At 34.9% G+C, this 19,620-nt stretch overlaps 1 protein-coding gene across 1 annotated transcript; it reads left to right on the top strand.

The window, feature by feature from the left end:
• The first annotated feature begins 6,674 nt into the window (after positions 1-6,674).
• On the top strand, positions 6,675-19,046 carry LOC138320622 (glycerol-3-phosphate dehydrogenase [NAD(+)], cytoplasmic-like). The gene is made up of 9 exons (XM_069263733.1): positions 6,675-6,829; positions 11,707-11,887; positions 13,602-13,742; positions 14,127-14,268; positions 14,559-14,671; positions 15,308-15,428; positions 15,688-15,797; positions 16,352-16,458; positions 16,932-19,046. Exons 1-9 carry the CDS (start codon positions 6,783-6,785, stop codon positions 17,026-17,028), a joined length of 1,059 nt encoding a protein of 352 aa, XP_069119834.1. The 5' UTR covers positions 6,675-6,782; the 3' UTR covers positions 17,029-19,046.
• Positions 19,047-19,620: the final 574 nt, after the last annotated feature.

Consider the following 19,620-nt stretch of genomic DNA (forward strand, 5'->3'; position numbering starts at 1 on the left):
ACTGTGAATCGGCGAGAGTAGGCCTTACATACACAATGTACGTTTGGGTGTTTCAAAATATCAATGAAACGGAATCCTTCAATTGTAGTTTTACAATACTTGTTATAGATATCTCTAATATTTACTGAAGTGTTTGAAACAACAATATAAATATAAGCTAACATTGTGAGAGTGGTAAACGTTTACAGTAGTGGGCCTACCTGTGTTTGTACATGTTCATCGAAACGACGTCCGATACATTTGAAAATCTCCAAAATCCGGAAATAATGACATGGAACTATGTAAACATCCGTGTATTCAAGTAATTTCAAACGTGAACTGATTAAGTAGAACTCAAGTGATCACAAAATTGAAGAAACTCTCTGTTTGTCACACCTCCTTGATACAGGCGGTTTGAATCGGACGCCGCGTCACAACTACGTTAAATATCCTGCCACGTTATGAATTGTGTAAGCGTGTGTAATCATACGAAGTAAAAGATTAAAACCAAACGGCTTTGCACCATGGTGTTTTTAACAAAAGATAAATAAAACGATTTATAGTTCCATACCGGGAAACCCCAGATATATGCATCATAAGACGGAACTCATTTTATTTGTATGTTCATTGATAAATTGGCGGGAATTTCCGCCACTTCGAGTGGCTGTTCCAAATGCCTGTCGGAACTAAACGATATAATTCAATTTTAGTCCTACAAATGCCATAAACACTATTACGGGTAAATTTTGAGTTATGAAAATAATAGTTAAGACTGTAAATATAAGGATTAAAGTCTCATTCTGGTGGTTCTATCGAAGGATAAAGTTGAGTAGGGTATCGATATTTGTTTCATGGACCGCTTCGCGGTCCATTCCAAATATCGATACCCTACTCAACTTTATCCTTCGATAGAACCACCAGAAAGAGACTTTAATCCTTAAATACATATTTATATAAAAATAAAACTATTTTTGTTGTTTTCAACATATAAATTCTTGCTTTGGCAGTCACATTTAAATTTGGGTATTGGTTTGTAAAATTTGTTCTGTTTGTCTGCCTGTTCATATTTCCACTGTGAAGGAAGTGACCTGATTTCTATGTTGCTATATTTGGTAAATTAGTATTAAGCTGTTATGGATTGAATGATTCAGCTTTGTCAACATTATAAGAATCCAAGGCACTTCAAAATGAAAGAAATCAGGGGTGTTATAATGAAATGAAATTTTGATATTGCTCTTTCACAAAAGTGTTGCACAAAGTAAGCCACAAATTACTTTTGCAATGGAATAAAAAAACTAGTAATAATAGATCTACAGACTGACTCTTCCTTTGAAGAGTATGTTTGAAGAATATGTAGACAGTGGCGCCCAACTTCAAAGGCATACATTCAACCACAGCATACCGGTACCTTTTTCGATTCTTTTGATGTACATCAAAGGAGCAATTTACCTGCCTCATCTTTCATCGCACACAGAACCTTCAGTTTTGCTATGACATATTCCAGAGGTTGATATAAAGAGAGTGATAGTAACCCCTGGAGTACAGAGGATAGAATACCTGTAGAACAAGGTGCCACAATATCCCTCGTGCCCTGCAGTAGAATATATATTTAAAGTAGAATCTATGTATTTCATGGTTGCGCATCTAGAAAATAGAGATTCAGGTTGTCATAGATGAGAATTTAATATGTTTCTATAAAAATAGAGAAAATATCAAAAATGGAAGATATTCATTAATAAATGGCACAACTGAGGCACTGACCTGTTATATATAAGTTACTGACAGTAAACAGATTCGAGTTATAGTCTGGAAATTAAAGGAAATTGTTATTTGATGTCTTGAGTAAGTGTCTGAGGTAATTGAGAAATATTGGAATTGAAAGTATCTAATATCTAAAGTCACAAATAGGGCACTAGCCTGTTGCACACAGAAAATTAGTTATAGCCCTAAAAAGCATATCTAATGTACACACGATTGAACCAAAATCAATATCCTCAACCAACGTGTTTTGTAGGGAATAAAAAAACCTAGACCTACCTGGCAATGTCGAGTCCATGGGTAGAAGGCCACACCTTTCCTCTTGTAAATATCCCCCTCCAACACAAAGGTAATCGGATAGCCAAATGACAATTAAGGATTGTCAGTAGACCGAATCAGATGATTGTGGGTTTTTTTTGTTTTTGTTTTTTTTTTAATTTTCGTTAATTGATATGCTATGCTCAATCTACCAAGGCACATTTCTCTTAAAATAAGCTATTTGTTTATTCATATGTTCAATCTAAAATGAGAAAAATACACGTAGTTCATTTTATGAGACATATGATTCGGTCTAGATTATCAAGCCGTTGATCTTTAAGCATGAATAATAAAGTGGGAATTTACCCTAATTAGAAGAATTAGGTCTTATAGGTAGTGACCTGGCCAGTAGAGTTAAAATGACCTATACTTTCGTATGCTGTCTATATTTTTTTCACGTTGCAAATTCAAAATTAACTTCTTGTTGGATTAAACTGAAATTTGCAAAAGTTCATATTTTCTTTTTTTCTTTCATTATTTTTGCCGTTTCATAGCGTGAATTTTTGTTACCCTAAATAGACATATTTTCAAACTAACTCTCCAATTCCACCAGTGGGATTGAGCCCAAACTTGTCCATGGGTATACTTTTCGAACTAGAATTCACCTTCATCAAACAGCCGCAGCAACCATTTAAACACAGTTACCGTTTTCTTTAGCTAAAAACCTAATACAAGATTGGGCTGAAACCTGGTCTTGGACGATTCTCAGATGTTCCTGAGAATTTTGACGTCGATAGGTAACCATAAATTCATTATGGAAAGTGATAGATAGACAATAAGAATGATCAAAATAAAATTTGTACTTATACCAGTTATATTGAAGATGGATTTCATTACTTATAAAGTGCCCATTTTTGACCTCAGAAAGAAACTTAATTATATGTTATTAAGTACAATCAATTTGTTTTTAGGTCATCTGACCGAAGGTCAGGATGACCTATTGTCATCGTGTTTCGTCCGTCGTCGTGCGCCGTGCGCCGTGCGCCGTCCGCCGTGCGTCGTGCGTAAACTATTTATACAAAAGCCTACTCCTCCTAAACCCTTGAGTGAATTACATCCATATTTGGTGTGAAACATCCTTGGGGAAGGACAATCATATTTTATATAAATGAGATAAGTCCGACCCCTAGGGGCAGAGGGGCGGGGCCCCAAAAGGGCAAATTTTCTTAATTTAAGCTTTTAAATTCTACTCCTCCTTCATCCTTGGATGGATTTCATCCATATTTAGTGTGAAACATCATTGGGGACCGACAATCATATTTTATATAAATGAGCCTGGTCCGACCCCTAGGGGCTGAGGGGTGGGGCCCCAAAAGGGCAAATTTTCTTAATTTTAGCTTTAAAATCCTACTCCTCCTTCATCCTTGGATGGATTTTATCTATATTTGGTGTGAAACATCATTGGGGAAGGACAATCATATTTTATATAAATGAGCTTGGTCCGACTCCTAGGGGCTGAGGGGTGGGGCCCCAAAAGGGCAAATTTTCTTAATTTTAGCTTTAAAATCCTACTCCTTCCTCATCCTTGGATGAATTTCATCCATATTTGGTTTGAAACATCATTGGGGAAGGACAATCATATTTTATATAAATGAGCCTGGTTCGATCCCTTGGGGCTGAGGGGTGGGGTCCCAAAAGGGCAAATTTTCTTAATTTTAGCTTTAAAATCCTACTCCTCCTTCATCCTTGGATGGATTTCATCCATATTTGGTGTGAAACATCATTGGGGATGGACAATCATATTTTATATAAATGAGCCTGGTCCGACCCCTAGGGGCTGAGGGGTGGGGCCCCAAAAGGGCAAATTTTCTTAATTTAAGCTTTAAAATTCTACTCCTCTTTCATCCTTGGATGGATTTCATCCATATTTGGTGTGAAACATCGTTGGGGAAGGACAATCATATTTTATATAAATGAGCCTGGTGACCCCTAGGGGCAGAGGGGCGGGGCTCCAAAAGAGGAAATTTTCTTAATTTAAGCTTTAAAATCCTACTCCTCCTTCATCCTTGAATGGATTTCATCCATATTTGGTGTGAAACATCATTGGGGAAGGACAATCATATTTTATATAAATGAGCCTGGTCCGACCCCTAGGGGCAGAGGGGCGGGGCTCCAAAAGGGGAAATTTTCTTAATTTAAGCTTTAAAATCCTACTCCTCCTTCATCCTTGAATGGATTTCATCCATATTTGGTGTGAAACATCATTGGGGAAGGACAATCATATTTTATATAAATGAAATAGATCCGACCACTATGGGCAGAGGGGCGGGGCTCCAAAAGGTCAAATTTTCTTAATTTAAGCTAGATCCTACTCCTCCTTTATCCTTGGATGGATTTCATCCATATTTGGTGCGAAACATCATTGGGGAAGGACAATCATATTTTATATAAATGAGCCTGGTCCGACCCCTAGGGACAGAGGGACGGGGCCTAAAAAGGGGAAATTTTCTTAATTTAAGCTTTAAAATCCTACTAGTCCTTCATCCTTGGATGGATTTCATCCATATTTGGTGTGAAACATCATTGGGGAAGGACAATAGTATTTTATATATATGAGTCTGGTCCGACCCCTAGGGGCTGAGGTGTGGGGCTCCAAAAGGGCAAATTTTCTTAATGTTAGCTGGCCCACTTCCTGTTTTCAGATTTCGGTCTCCAATCTCAATGAAAATTGGTCTATAGGGGTTTAAATTAATGCCGAACAACATGCAAACATTTTCATTAAGACTTAGGTTTTCCAAGATGGCCGCTGGCCCACTTCCTGTTTTCAGGTTTCAGTCTCCGATCTCAAGGAAAATTGGTCTATAGGGGTTTTAATTGATTCTGAAGGGGAACTTTAGGTGAGGACAATCATATTTTATAAAGGACCGAGCTAAGACCCATGGGGATAGTATGGCTGATGTCCAAAATGGAAGCTTTGCTGAAATTTGGCTTTAAAATCCGTAAATGGGTTACAACCATATATGGATGAAGGGCTACCAAGTTTGTTCAACGAATGACATTTACCTATTTCAGAAACTTACATATTCAACTAAGGAGTTCTTGTATTGTTTATATTAATCGTTAACCAATACTTTATACTGTGACTTTGTTGTTTTGTGCAATGAGTCAGATGACCGTTAAGGCCCATGGGCCTCTTGTTGTATATATTAATACTACATGTACAAAGTAAATGAAAAGTACAACCGTTCATTGTCTTCCGCTTTCTCTACACAATTTGTCAGGCCGTCAAATTATACATTTCCTTCCGAAGTATATGGATTTTACATGCGTTAGACTTCCTGGTTGGTTTGGGCAGTCCGTATTTGATCGTTCATTGTGTACTGTGATACGATACCAAACACAGCTAATGAACTCTTTGAATATCAATTCAAAACATTAAGAAATTTATGTAAATCTATCAAAGTTCTGTTTAAAAAAACCATATATGATTTGTCCTCCGTCTATGATATATTGAATATGAATGTTGTTTCTAATCTGTTAAAAAATCGTTTACTTGAATCCTGAGTTGTAAATGTTAATTGCACACTAATCTGTAGCCAGTCTTTTAACTAATTATTAGCATACTAAAAGTACCTATGCTCCTCTTCCAAGGATTTTCCCTTTTTTGACGTAATTCAATTAAATTTCATCAAATTCGGTCTAAGAGTACATTAAAACTTGCACATATTTCGGAAGTGAGATAGAGGTTTTCGTGTATCTATTGTCAAAATCATGTGATGTTGATTTGTCCGGGTTCTCATGAAGCAACTCTATTTCATATTTATACATTAAGCATTGGAGTCATCCTGTCAAGGTGGATGGTTATGTTATGCACGCCAGAAAACTCGAAGAAAATAACGTGCACATGCACATCCATTTGCATCGCCACCCATGGGTCTCCGACGATGATTCATTTGATGAAATGTCAAGAAATCATAGGATTTTATGGGAAAGAAAAATGTAAAAAAAAACATGAAGCCATTGCTCAAAAGACAGTCCAATAAGAAGTTCAACTTGTAAAGTCGGATTTATAGCTAGAAACTAGACATAAGATTACTTGTAAACAAATTTGTATGAAAAAGCAGTTTTGAAACAAAGAATAGAGCCCCAAGCTTTATAGCAGAGAAAGGCATAATTAGTATATAACCATGCCCGCTCAGGAGAGAACAAAAGAAGTTGACATCAAATGAGGTCTGTAAGCGTACTGCATACCGATGCCAAACCAAACGAGGATTATGAATGGTACTGTAGCATAACTAGAATGCGTTTTTTTTTTTTTTTTTTCTTACACTTTTCTGGACTCATTATAATAGATATCAATATCATTCTCATATTGAGACTTTTGGTTCTATGTGTAATGTACACGTTTCAGATGATTGTAACATTGACCTTAGGTTAATTACGACTCACAGGGGCATGATAACTGTAGTATCAAGGACCAACTTGAAATAGCATTTGGAAGCCTTGCCGCTAGTATTAATGCCGAAATTTAATATAAAAAATACAATCACCATTGTGGTGATTTCATATAGTGATTTTGAAATATACCAAAACTAAATATGAAAACTAAATACAAAGAACATGGAAATGGAGGCACAATTAAGAATCCGGATGGTCCATCTCCGTTTCGTTTTAGTATAGTCCATAAACGACCAATCAGATTGTCGCTTACATTGGTAACGTGTAACCGGTGAAACTGTGGCAGACGAAACTTAGAGCACTCGGTAAAACCCTACTGTCCGAGAAAGATGGCATCGAACAAAAAGAAGATTTGCATTATTGGTTCGGGAAACTGGTAAGTGTATTTAAGTGACTGCATCAAATATCCACTGGCCATATGGAAGGTCTCAACTGAGTATAATGCCAATATGTACCGCAATGAGTAAGTGTTGGGTTTCGACCTTGTTCTGCAATGCACAGCACAGACAATATAGGCCTAAAGAAGTAACGCAACATGTATAAGCCTATACCAGTAGCGTAAATCTAGGGCATCGGGCGCCTGATTTATTTTTATATCATGTTGACGACGGCGTATAGCGGCTAGTCCATGTCAAATTATTACAATAACGTATACTGTTACACAACAGGAGACGATATAGCGACAAAAAAGTAAACGTGCATAGCCCAGGGCTAGGAACTAACCCAATGAGCCTTGAACTGTTACAGTTAGAAGATGTCGCGGCTTATATATCATCATTAATTTTATTCTTTCAAGTGGTTAAATTAACCTACAGTGCTGTGTATCTCATTAATTATAAAAAAGGTGTTTGAATACCAAAATGATCGACATAAATTAATTTGTCATTATTAATGCAAAAACTTTCATAAGTTTAAAGTGGATCTGTTGTCAACAGGTATTGTGTCTGTTTTTGTATGAAGTGTGAAATAATGAGAAATTAAGCCATTTAGGTGATGTAATTTTAACTTGCTTTTAATTAAGGTTTACATTAAGCTGACCATGGTGTATGAATACAGTATATTAGGCTAATTGGGACTTGACAGATATCCACTTTTACCAATTTGATTATCATTGGCTAATAAGCATAACATGTTTTTCTGGGTATTTTGGAGAAAAAGTTTTTATCAAAGTTGGCGACCATCACAACAGTTTTAGAGTAGTTTGTTTTTTTTTTTCTCTTTCAAATTTTTTTATTCTCCAAAAACATCATTAGAAACAATACACAAATTTAACAGTGAAGAAAACATATGAATTGATGGAATGTACAAACAGTCATTCATAAAAGATATTATAATTATATATTTCTTTATGAAAAAAAACAAATTGTTGAGTTATAAAGGAGAAAATATAAAATCTGAATGTACAACATTCACTCACACTTCCACACATGAGCTGCATCGAATTAAAGTGCTATGATAGTCATGAAATAAGTAATTTTAAGTGTTCCCACCTTTTATTGAAAACATTTAGAGTTAGAATTTTTTTTATTGGTATACTCATCTAACCTGAAATAATATTCAAGATCTCTTTTAAAACTTATGACAGATGGGGGATCATTAGTATATTTGAGCTTATATATATGAAATTTGGCTAAAAGAACTAAAAAATTTACATTTGTAAATTTGTGACTTTGAAAACCCAATATTATTCCGATATTGGTAAGTCCTAAAGCAATTCCTGTCTTGGTCTCAACCCACAAGGAAAAGTCTTCCCAAAAGTTTGAGACAATACGGCATTCACAAAAAAGATGCATTAAAGTTTCAGAAATTCCTTTGCAGAAGGAACAAAGAGGAGAGTTTATTATTTTTATTGTATATAAATATTTATTTGTAGATATTATTCTATGTACAATTCGGTATTGAAACCACCGAAGTTTAGAATCAGAGGAAGATTTAAGTAAAATGGAGCATGCCTTCTTCCACCAGGAATGATCCGCCTGAAGATCAAGATCATATGACCATTTTTCTTGATAATTCTTTTTAACAGCTAACTTTTTAATAAAAATGTCATACACTGAAATACCACGTGTTTTATTTGTTAAAACCTTATGCATATGAGGGGGACAGTGTGGAAGAGTTATATCAGTTCTATGATTCTTAAGAAAAAACCATTTTGACAAAATAGCATTTCTTACACCATAGAAATTGGTGATCATTGGTTGAAAAGAGAATTTATCACAAAATTCCTCGTAATTTTGTATCAACTCTCCTTGCTCATTACACATGTCATAAACAAAATTTATTCCATTTTTTGACCATTGATCGAAAAAAACTGGCTTGTTCTGAATTTTTATATTTGGATTGAACCACAAGGGCTCATAAAAAGGATTTTCTTCTCTATTTAGATTATAGAATGAAAGAAGGTCAGCCAATACTTCTTTCCAAAACAAATTACTTATATTATTTGATTTAATTTTTAGAAAATCAGAACCAAATATGAATAGTGATGTTTTACTTTTATCCAGAATTGTTTCAAAAATAATATTGCAAGTGTTATTGTTGGTTATCAATCTCTTTATCCAGGCTATTTTCATAGACTTGATAAATATATCAACATTTATCATCTTAAGACCACCTTCACTATAGTTTTGAACAATTTGGTTTCTAGAGACTCTGTCTCTTTTACCATTCCATATAAAATTGTACAAAAGCTGTTCTAAGGACTTTACAATTTCCTTGTTTGGTTTAGGAAGGCTGATAAATAAATGAGTTAGCTTTGATAGTATAATTGTTTTGACAACAGTAATTCTACCAATAGTACTAAGATGTCTTCTTGACCAACAATGAATAATTGCTTTGATTTCTTTCATTTTACTCTCAAAGTTAATTTTAGTAATATCACTTATGTTGAGACTGAATTTAACTCCCAGGAAAGTTAAAGGTTTATCAGTCCAATTAAGTGACCTCTCAATGCACAACCTCTCAACAGTATGCCTCTTACTACCAAACCATATACATTTAGTTTTTTCGATATTGGGTTTTAGTCCAGAGTACTTGGCATATTGATCAAGAAGATCAAGCGTCTTCTTTAAACTCTTTTCTGAACCATCAAGGGTAAGACTTGTATCATCTGCATATTGAGATAATTTTAATTCTTTCGACCCGATTGAAAAGCCCTTGATCTCATTATTATTTCTAATCAGTATCCCCGTTTTAGAGTAGTTTGTTGTTAGACAACGAGAGGAGTTTTGTTTGTTTTTCAGAGATTTTATTTGGGAATTTTTTTTTGGGAAGAAAATTGGGGGTTTGGTATTGGGAATGGGGTCTTCTATCGACCCCAGTTATATAAGGAGAAAAATCACTTGACTAGTCTAGTCATAAAACAATTAGTTATCATAATCAAGTAATTAATAATTAAAATGAGGAAGAACAGGAAAAATAAAGTAAATTTTACATTCAAGTAAACCTAGCCTATTTTAATATTATTCTTTATTGAATGTTATATAAAACAGTGACAGCAATATTCATATTATGACATAATCAGTATTCTGTTTAATTTAGTAATTTACTCAGTAAAAAGTATATGATAGTGTATGTTTGCATTGCATGTCATTGACGATGGTCTTGACAAGTTCAGTGAATCAATGTTAATCTCATTCTGAATAAAAAAATTGCAAGTTCAAACCCTTTTTTTCAACATAAATTGCTTTGATTTGTTATTTATGTATGACTGTATAATCTTATACTCTTTTAAACACTAAAACAAGTTTAAATAACAGGATTTATGACATTGTTAGAATATATATTTATGTCAGATTCAGAAGTTGTATAACTAAAATAAATATAGTACCCTGGTAGAAAAAATATTAAAAAGATTACAACATTACAACACTGGTACTGTCAGAACTAGTGAAGGAATATTTTACAGTAGTGACTAACCACATGTCCATACTACATGTACATTATCATGCTACAGGTAAAGTAAACCTCACCTGAGTTGGACTTTAATCCTTCTGAGTTCTAATATCATTTCCCAGCCCTTCATACTTATCTACAATATCTGAAAAATGAGAATATGCGATTTGGATTTTTGTATCTGTTGGCAGAACATTATATTAAATACTCTACGTTGATGTTTTGATGAGGCTGTCATATCCTGTGAAGGGATGGAATATGTTACAGTATTTGAAAACATAAAATCAATATGGAAATGTTATCAAACTAACCACACTTGGCTATTTACAGTAAATGAGTTGATAACACCAGGTTTTGAAGCTTCGTTATCCCTGGTTTTTCAAGTAATATGATAAGCGCATATCTAATGCAGAGAATAGATTCACAAATGTATTACCATACATATACCTGTGTGGAAAGTACTATAAAACTAAGTGATGTAACATGTTGGTGCTGTTTTAATTATCACCAGTTGATAATTAAACTCCAGGTATCATGGTATCACCACATTTGATAATTTTAATGTTAAAGGGATTAGGAAGACAATAATGAGTGCATAAACTCTATGTAGTTACCCTATGACCTTCTACCTACAAATGTATATCATTTTTGGTCATTTTATTTTTGAAGAATATTCTGTGCTGAATATTAATAATTTAAACTCTATGAGATACATTTACACTCTGATTCAGGTGGTGGCTATAAGGCCAAACAAAAAAATATGTCTGTTTAGGGATAACCGACCGACCCTAATTTTTTACCCCTGACCCTAATTTTTTTCCACATAATCTTTTCTATGAAGAAAAAATTATTAAAAGTCACGATTTCGATCTCAGACTCTGGTTCCGGCCATTAAATTAGAGTGAAAGACACTAAAAAAACCAAAAACATGCCGACCTACCGACCCTATTTTTTTGCCAATGTAACCCTAAACAGACATATTATTTCTTTTTTCCTTATGTGTAACCCTCAACCATGGGTGTTAAGTTATCCTATCATCAATACTATATGTGCAGTTTGTTTACTCTTGCTTACCTTTAGAGATGTATGCAAAGTGTATAAAGTGCTCTTTATTTTTCTCAAAGGTGTAGTCAACTAATTCTGCAGGTTCTCCTGCTGTATTTGTGTATTTTGCACAGATTAGGTTGGGATAAGGACACCTGAGACATTATGTGCAACTAACATGATGTGTATATGGGAGTGATGAAGTTTAATAAGGCCAGGATCTTGGGTTTATTATTGATAAGCAGCATGCATTGTACCCAGGGGAGATAACCATCAATTTGATGTTCTCCAACAGCTCTTGTTTATGTATTGTAGGGGTTCAGCAATAGCCAAGATAGTTGGCAACAATGCCTTGGCAATGCCAGACAAATTTGACACTGAAGTACGTATGTGGGTGTTTGAGGAAATGATCCAAGGGAGGAAACTCACCGAAATAATAAACCAGGACCATGAAAATGTCAAGTATCTTCCAGGACATCAGTTACCGCCTAATGTGGTGAGTTGACGGTATCATTACACACATAAAAAACTTGTATTGAATTAAGTCTGTAACCTTGACAATTACTGCAGTACGTTTAAAGCAGTGTTTGATTGATTTGATCATGCTTTTGTTTAAAACTCAGTCTAATTTCAATGCTGTCATTAGAGGTAAAGTCTTGTAGGTAATATAAACATCTTTTTTGTCCAATGTAACTGAAGTTATATTCCACTTTGATGTCATTGTTGTCAGTGAAATACTGGTTTCCATATTTCCACTGTGCAAGTTAAGTATATTGTCCAATTTACTGAATACAAAGAATTCATTGTAATGCTGCCTTAGAAATAATTCATTATCCCCCCGCCCAACGAAGTTGGGGGGGGATATACAAATGGGTTCCGTCCATCCGTCCGTCCGTCCGTCCGTCCGTCCGTCTGTCAACATTTCCTTTAAATCGCTACTAGTCATAGAGTTCTGCATGGATTGTAACCAAATTTGGCCAAAAGCATCCTTGGGGGAGGGGGAACAGAACTTGTATAAATTTTGGCTCTAACCCCCCCGGGGGCAGGAGGGGCGGGGCCCAATAGGGGAAATAGAGGTAAATTCTTGAAATCGCTACTTGTCCTATAGTTCTGCATGGATTGTAGAGGTAAATTCTTGAAATCGCTACTTGTCCTAGAGTTCTGCATGGATTGTAACCAAAATGAGCCACAAACATCCTTGGGGGAGGGGGAACAGAACTTGTATAAATTTTGGCTCTAACCCCCCGGGGGCAGGAGGGGCGGGGCCCAATAGGGGAAATAGAGGTAAATTCTTTAAATCGCTACTTGTCCTAGAGTTCTGCATGGATTGTAACCAAAATTAGCCACAAACATCCTTGGAGGAGGGGGAACAGAACTTGTATAAATTTTGGCTCTGACCCCCTGTGGGCAGGAGCTCGAGGGGCGGGGCCCAATAGGGGAAATAGAGGTAAATCCTTTAAATCGCTACTAGTCATAGAGTTCTACATGAATTGTAACCAAATTTGGCCACAAACATCCTTGGGGGAAGGGGAACAGAACTTGTATAAATTTTGGCTCTGATCCCCCGGGGGCAGGAGGGGCGGGGCCCAATAGGGGAAATAGAGGTAAATCCTTTAAATCGCTACTAGTCATAGAGTTCTGCACGTATTGTTACCAAATTTGGCCACAAACACCCTGGGTGGAAGGGGAACAGAACTTGTATAAATTTTTGCTCTGACACCCTGGGGGCAGGAGAGGTGGAGCCCAATAGGGGAAATAGAGGTAAATCCTATAAATCGCTACTTGTCCTAGAGTTTTGCTTGGATTGTGACCAAATTTGGCCATAAACATCCTTGGGGGAAGGAGAACAGAACATTGGCTCTGACCCCCTGGGGGCAGGAGGGGTGGGGCCCAATAGGGGACTCAGAGGTTAATATTAAAATTCCTTCAGAAAAGAAACAATGAACCTGTATTCAGAACATTACTTGGCATTACAAACCAGGTGAGCGATACAGGCCCTCTGGGCCTCTTGTCCTGGTTTTTTTCATACAAATAAGTCTCCACAATCAAACTTACTTCAGCTTTGATATCTCCATTGGCCGGGGATCTGAATGACTATGTCCTTGTTTTCTAATTGCTTTTACCATTAGTGTTATGTGATGGAAATATTTTGAGAATTGTTCAACATATTCCTGAAACATTAGTATTTGATTTTATTTCCAATTTTCCAGGTTGCTATACCTGATGTCAAAGATTCTGGAGAAGGAGCAGATATCTTTATTTTCGTCCTGCCACATCAGTTTGTTAGGGGTGTGTGTGACAAATTGAAAGGAAGTGTGAAAAAAGATGCCATCGCTGTCTCTCTCATCAAGGTCAATATCTTAAAGTTCAAGGTTATTTCATCTGAAAGGTCATGAAGAACTAAAGCCATTTTGTATGTAATTAGTCTGTTGCTTAATGTGCAGATAATTTAATTCTGTTTAAATAAAGCAAAGCTTCAATTTAATGATGGATCAATTAAGACATGAATATAATTGTAGGTATATCTATAAAGTTGAAACCTGCATAATGTGAATATCTATTATAGAAAAATGACTATATACTTCATTGATGAATTGACAGAAATTTCCAAACCTTAGCATGATATACTGTATTTATAGAAAATATCACACATTGGTTTTGAAAGTTCTTGATGACACTATCAATACAGATTCTTTCAGCCAGTTTTGTTATCACCTATCTACGATATGTTTCAGGGTTTTGATGTGAAAGAAGGAGGCGGTATTTTGTTAATATCGTCAGTCATCAGAGAGATGCTCAATATACCATGTGCTGCTTTAATGGGTGCTAACATAGCAAATGAAGTAGCAAAGGAAAACTACTGTGAGGCAACAATAGGTAGGTATCCCAATAGAAAATATGTTTTAGGGATTATCTATGTCTTCATTCTTTTTTACCTTCTTCTGGTATAATCTAAGATAAGCATGACATGATGCTTTTCACAGTAATTACTTTAACATCATTGAATAGATCATTAGATTGAGCAGAAATTAGTATGGAATTTAAGTACCCCTCTTCTGATCACTTCTTGTATAAAGACATAACTTGAATTTATAAACAGTTTTGTTAACATTGGTTCAAGTTTTTTTCATGTCTTACCTTTGTTGATTGTATGATGTGTTATGAAGGTTGCAGTCACCCGGAGTACGGCACAATCCTTAAGGATATGTTCCAGGCAGACTACTTCAGAATTGTTGTCTGTGATGATGAAACCACAGTAGAAGTGTGTGGGGCCCTTAAGGTAAACATAGTGTTAAAAATACAATTGTTTAACTTTTATATTACTCTCTGTTATTTAGTCAGCCATAGTAGTAAATAATGACTCTATCTACTCTTGATTAAACATGTAATTATTGTAAGAATGTTTCTGTGTAATATTGCTGCTATACATGAGTGAAAGTAAAAGCATCTTCCATATTTACTACCGGGTTAATAAATATTTTTTTGACAGCAGTAAAGCTGGTGAGATTGATGTGAATCCACTGACTAGGTTGAATTTAACATGAAGAAAGATATTGAACTACTCGAGTTAGCAGATTTGATTGAGGTCAAATCTAAAATTAACATAACATCTGTTGTCTCAGAATGCTAAAAAACTCTTTCACTTTTATGAAATGAAACGTCTAGTCATTGCTATTCTATCTTTGCCTTGCAGAATTATCGCTCTTGCGGGAAGATATCAAACCCATATGTCTTTTTCTTTAATTAAAAATATGATGTTACGATTGTTATGCTCGCAAACGCATCACATCACAATCAATACCTACCTGCAGGGCAGATAACTCTTTCTAGGCAAAGATGGAATTGAGGGTTATTTTCTGCATAGAAAATTGAAAAATGCCAGGAGAACAACATTCTTTGTAATCTTATTTTGTAGAACATTGTGGCAGTGGGAGCAGGATTTGCTGATGGTCTGGGGTACGGAGACAACACTAAGGCAGCTGTCATCAGACTGGGTCTCATGGAAATGGTCAAATTCTGTGAAATTTTCTATCCAGGTAACCATAATTATCCAAACATAACTAACCATAATCATCCAAGACATGAAGCACCTGAGGTCCAGTAAGTCCTGTAAAAGATAGACACTCATTAGGAAGTAAAGTGAAGGAATTATTTGAGTTACATTATGTACATGTATGTGTTCAATAGCTGATCTCTGGCAAAAAAGAAAAAAGTCCCAAGACAAATTGGTAGTTCAGGGTAACTGTAAGGGAAGGTAAATTTTCTCTATTATTTCATGGCTCTCTCTATGAACAGATTCCAAACAAGCAACGTTCCTAGAAAGCTGTGGTGTTGCTGACCTTGTTACGACTTGTTATGGTGGAAGGAACAGAAGAGTCGCTGAAGCCTTTGCTAAAACTGGAAAGGTATTGTCAAGTACCATAGATAATGTCAGAAATCATTCAATTTATTAACGACAATATATATTATTATTTCTCACATGTTCTGTCTAACAAGGTGATACATTGACAGAAATGTGTTGAAATTCTCGGCTTAAAGATGCTCCACTGCCGTCAGAGCATAAATTGTTGTTAATTATTTAAACAATAGGTGTTCAATCGTGTATATGTATGTCTTATTAACACAGAACATATTTTTTTAATTATTATTATGCCTTGGTGCATGCGCGATCAGTACTTCATTTCATATAGGATATAGTGCCACAGAATTTTTTCGGGATGCAATTAATTATTTTTCGTGTTTTTTAACTTGAAGTAAAATTAGAAGCTCTATCTTTTCAATGGTAGTAATGGTGTAAAGTAAGTAATTGTTGTAACTAAAGAAAAATACTAAATCGTCTGCTCCTGATTTTGATAGTGAAAAAATACCATTTGTCGGCAGTGGAGCATCTTTAAGTCTTGTGAACTTTTCATTTTTTGAATAACGAATGAGTTTAATAATCACAATATGTTTTTTACAGAGCATAGAAGAATTGGAAACAGAAATGTTGAATGGTCAAAAATTACAGGGCCCACCAACAGCTTATGAAGTGAACTATATGCTGAAGGCAAAAGACATGGAGCAAAAGTAGGTGGCTTTTAGGTCTGCTATTAAGTTGATGTGGGATATGTAGGGACATCAATGTAAGGTAGAATACAACAGTGTCAAGCACAGCATTGATTCTAAAAAACTGAAACAGATAAGTCTTCTTAGCTTACTAAAATGAATGACCTTGTCCTTCATTTACGGTCACAGGGGTCAAAAAAGCTAAAATCTTTAAAGATCTTCTTGTCTTTAACCGAGAGGCCTAGAAACCTTTACTTATATTATCTGGATCATACATAGAAATTCATGTTGACTCTCTTATGTCTTTAAGTATGCACCATTATTACCAGATAGCAGGAGAGCGATTCAGGCCCATTGGGCCCATGTTTTGTGAATACATTTTGTTATCTTCTGTTGATTGAAATATATATATTTATGATTTTGTTTTTAACTTAATATCTTAAAATGTATTTATGTTCACAAAGGGATTTAGTAGCGTGTTGTTTTCCTTTCAGATTTCCCTTATTCACGGCCATTCACAATATCTGCAAAGGTAACCTAGACGTCAAGAAATTTATGGATTGTCTGAAGAACCATCCAGAACACATGTAAAAACCACCCAGAGACTTTTTACTTCATTGGCTGTGAGGATATTTCACAGCCTTATGAACAGAACACTTAGCATTATTCATTTCTTCATTTTTTTACCATTTTATTTGAGCTGCGTTAACAAATCATTATTTATCGACGCAAACATATCTTTCTTTTGTTTTCAGTCAGTTATATAATTATACACATGTAATTTGTTTTACTTTGTTATCAAATCTATTCTGCTCAAAACCTGTTTGGTTTAAATTGGCTTTAATCAACTTAGTTTCATTTCACTGTGTCTTGTGAAATTTTACATTTACACATACACACTAGTTTTATGATATTCGGTTATGTTATCATTATCCATGTGCTTTTGACAGAAAACTACTTTGTATAGAATCAAATTTTGGGAATCATTTTGATATCTTAAATGAGGTTACCTCTCTTCCCATTCATGATACCATTACTATTGATTTTAACTCATTTGTTTTCCATTAAATTCTAGAATGCCATACTGCAGAAGAAATGATACAAGGAATGTTTTTTGTTAATACTCCCCATTCATTACACAGAATCATTAGTTATTTATCATATAAAGATGTAAGTTGTAATTATACATTGTAACCATTCATCAGTATATATATTTTTTTTAATTTTTTGTTGTCAAATGAAAGCATTATAAGTTGTTTTTTTATTCTGAGAATAATAAAACCTAGAATTAATATATATCTGTGTTGTTCTTTTAGGACCTTTGTTATGATTCTTTTCTGGAAATGCTGAAAATCTTCGACCGAATAAAATTGATTCTGACAGCGTACAATACTTGATTTGTATTTGTATGTATAGCATCTAAAATCTTAATTGTATGGCTATACGACCATTTGTTATCAAAAGTTCAATAATGTGACGTACCACCTATGTTTTAGTGATATATAACCATGTTATTTAATATACTTTCATAAAATTTAGTCACAAATGTAAAGTTCAATTATCAAATATTATAAAGTACATACCATATTCGACCCAATAAGCGCCCATGTCCCTATAAGCGCCCCTCCCCTTTTTTGAGGGCTCGATTTCAAATGCCCAGGCATAAATAAAGACCAAAACTACACAAAACTGTATAGATATGCACTAATTTCGTCTGATTAGCACCTTTTCATTTTTTTCAATTTTTTAAACGCCCTGGGCGCTTATTGGGTCGAATACGGTACCTGTGATATTTATGAGAATACAGGCAAAATATTTCAATCTTGTTTTTTTCTACACAGGCCAGTCAACATCTTTCTTGGATGGTATGAACCAAGATATGGCATGAATCGCCATCAAATTGTACTAATATATATGACTCCAAAGGGAAACAGCAATATGCTTTGACACAATCAATACAATATTTTTTTATTTAGGAAAGAACTGTTAGCACTGAACTCAGGGACACAACAGATATAGAAAGATGTGGTTATTTTATTGTAAAAGTTTTAGTACGTCTAATTTTTGTTGTAACTTTATTTTGCTTTCATGTCTACTTACTTTTTTTTTATGGCAATTAATTTTCATGATTTATTTAGACATATGGTTCTACAACACCAACGCTCGACACTTTTTTGTGGCAATTAATTTTCGCGATTTCTGTTTGCTTGTGAAATCTGCAAAACTTAATTACAAGCAAAAACAGTACTTGGTTGTAGTTAAAAGTCAACTATTAGGTGATAACACCCTGCTGCTGTACATCAATATACTGTATGTATATAATCACCTCATATTAGTTTGCATGTATATTGTCTCTACTATGCAATAAAATAAAGACATGGTAGGTTGTGTAGCATTTAGTGATGTTCAACAAACCCGGGACTCCATCCATCTGGCATGTTCTATCCTTATATTTTTATTTGCCCATATCAAAGGGCAATAACTACAATGTACATCATTGTGCAGCCAGTGTAAACATGGTATGTATGTGTGCTGAGGGAATACAATGTGTGTAATTTAAATGCTGTCATATAAAGTGATATAGATAAAGGTATTTATAATAGTATAAAGCCTGTGTTGTAGTTTGTTATCTGTGTGAGGAACAAATAACCTATAGACAGTCACTGTACCGTGGAAGTTTGTTTATAACATCCCCGATACTACAGGGATTACTATCATTGATGTTATATCTACCTTGGACTGATGAACATGTATAGTAGAGTAGAATCGAACTGACCAAGCAGAGGCCTTCCTTTGAAGATTACAGAAAAAGCAATGCCCAGTTCCAAAAAACAGTATACCAGTGTACCATTACGCAATTCCTTTGATATACATCAACGGATCAAATTAACGGTGTTCTGTTGCCTCCAGTTTTACTAAGAGATAGTCCTAGGTTAGATATAACATCAGTGATAGTAACCCCTGGAGTATCAATGATGGTTGTAACTATGTAAGACCTTCCTGTTTTAGAGGCTTGGTTGTATTATAGTACATATACAGTATATAACTTGTCTAAACCAGATGTCATCAGATCAACATATTTGGGCAGTATAGATAGGCTTACAGATTATCAAGGCTTTACTGTAATTACCATATATAACTAGGAAGGAAAATGCCATAAAAAATTATAGAAGATGAAAAACC

This window comes from Argopecten irradians, chromosome 4 (assembly GCF_041381155.1).
Source record: "Argopecten irradians isolate NY chromosome 4, Ai_NY, whole genome shotgun sequence".
Classification (NCBI taxonomy): domain Eukaryota; kingdom Metazoa; phylum Mollusca; class Bivalvia; order Pectinida; family Pectinidae; genus Argopecten; species Argopecten irradians.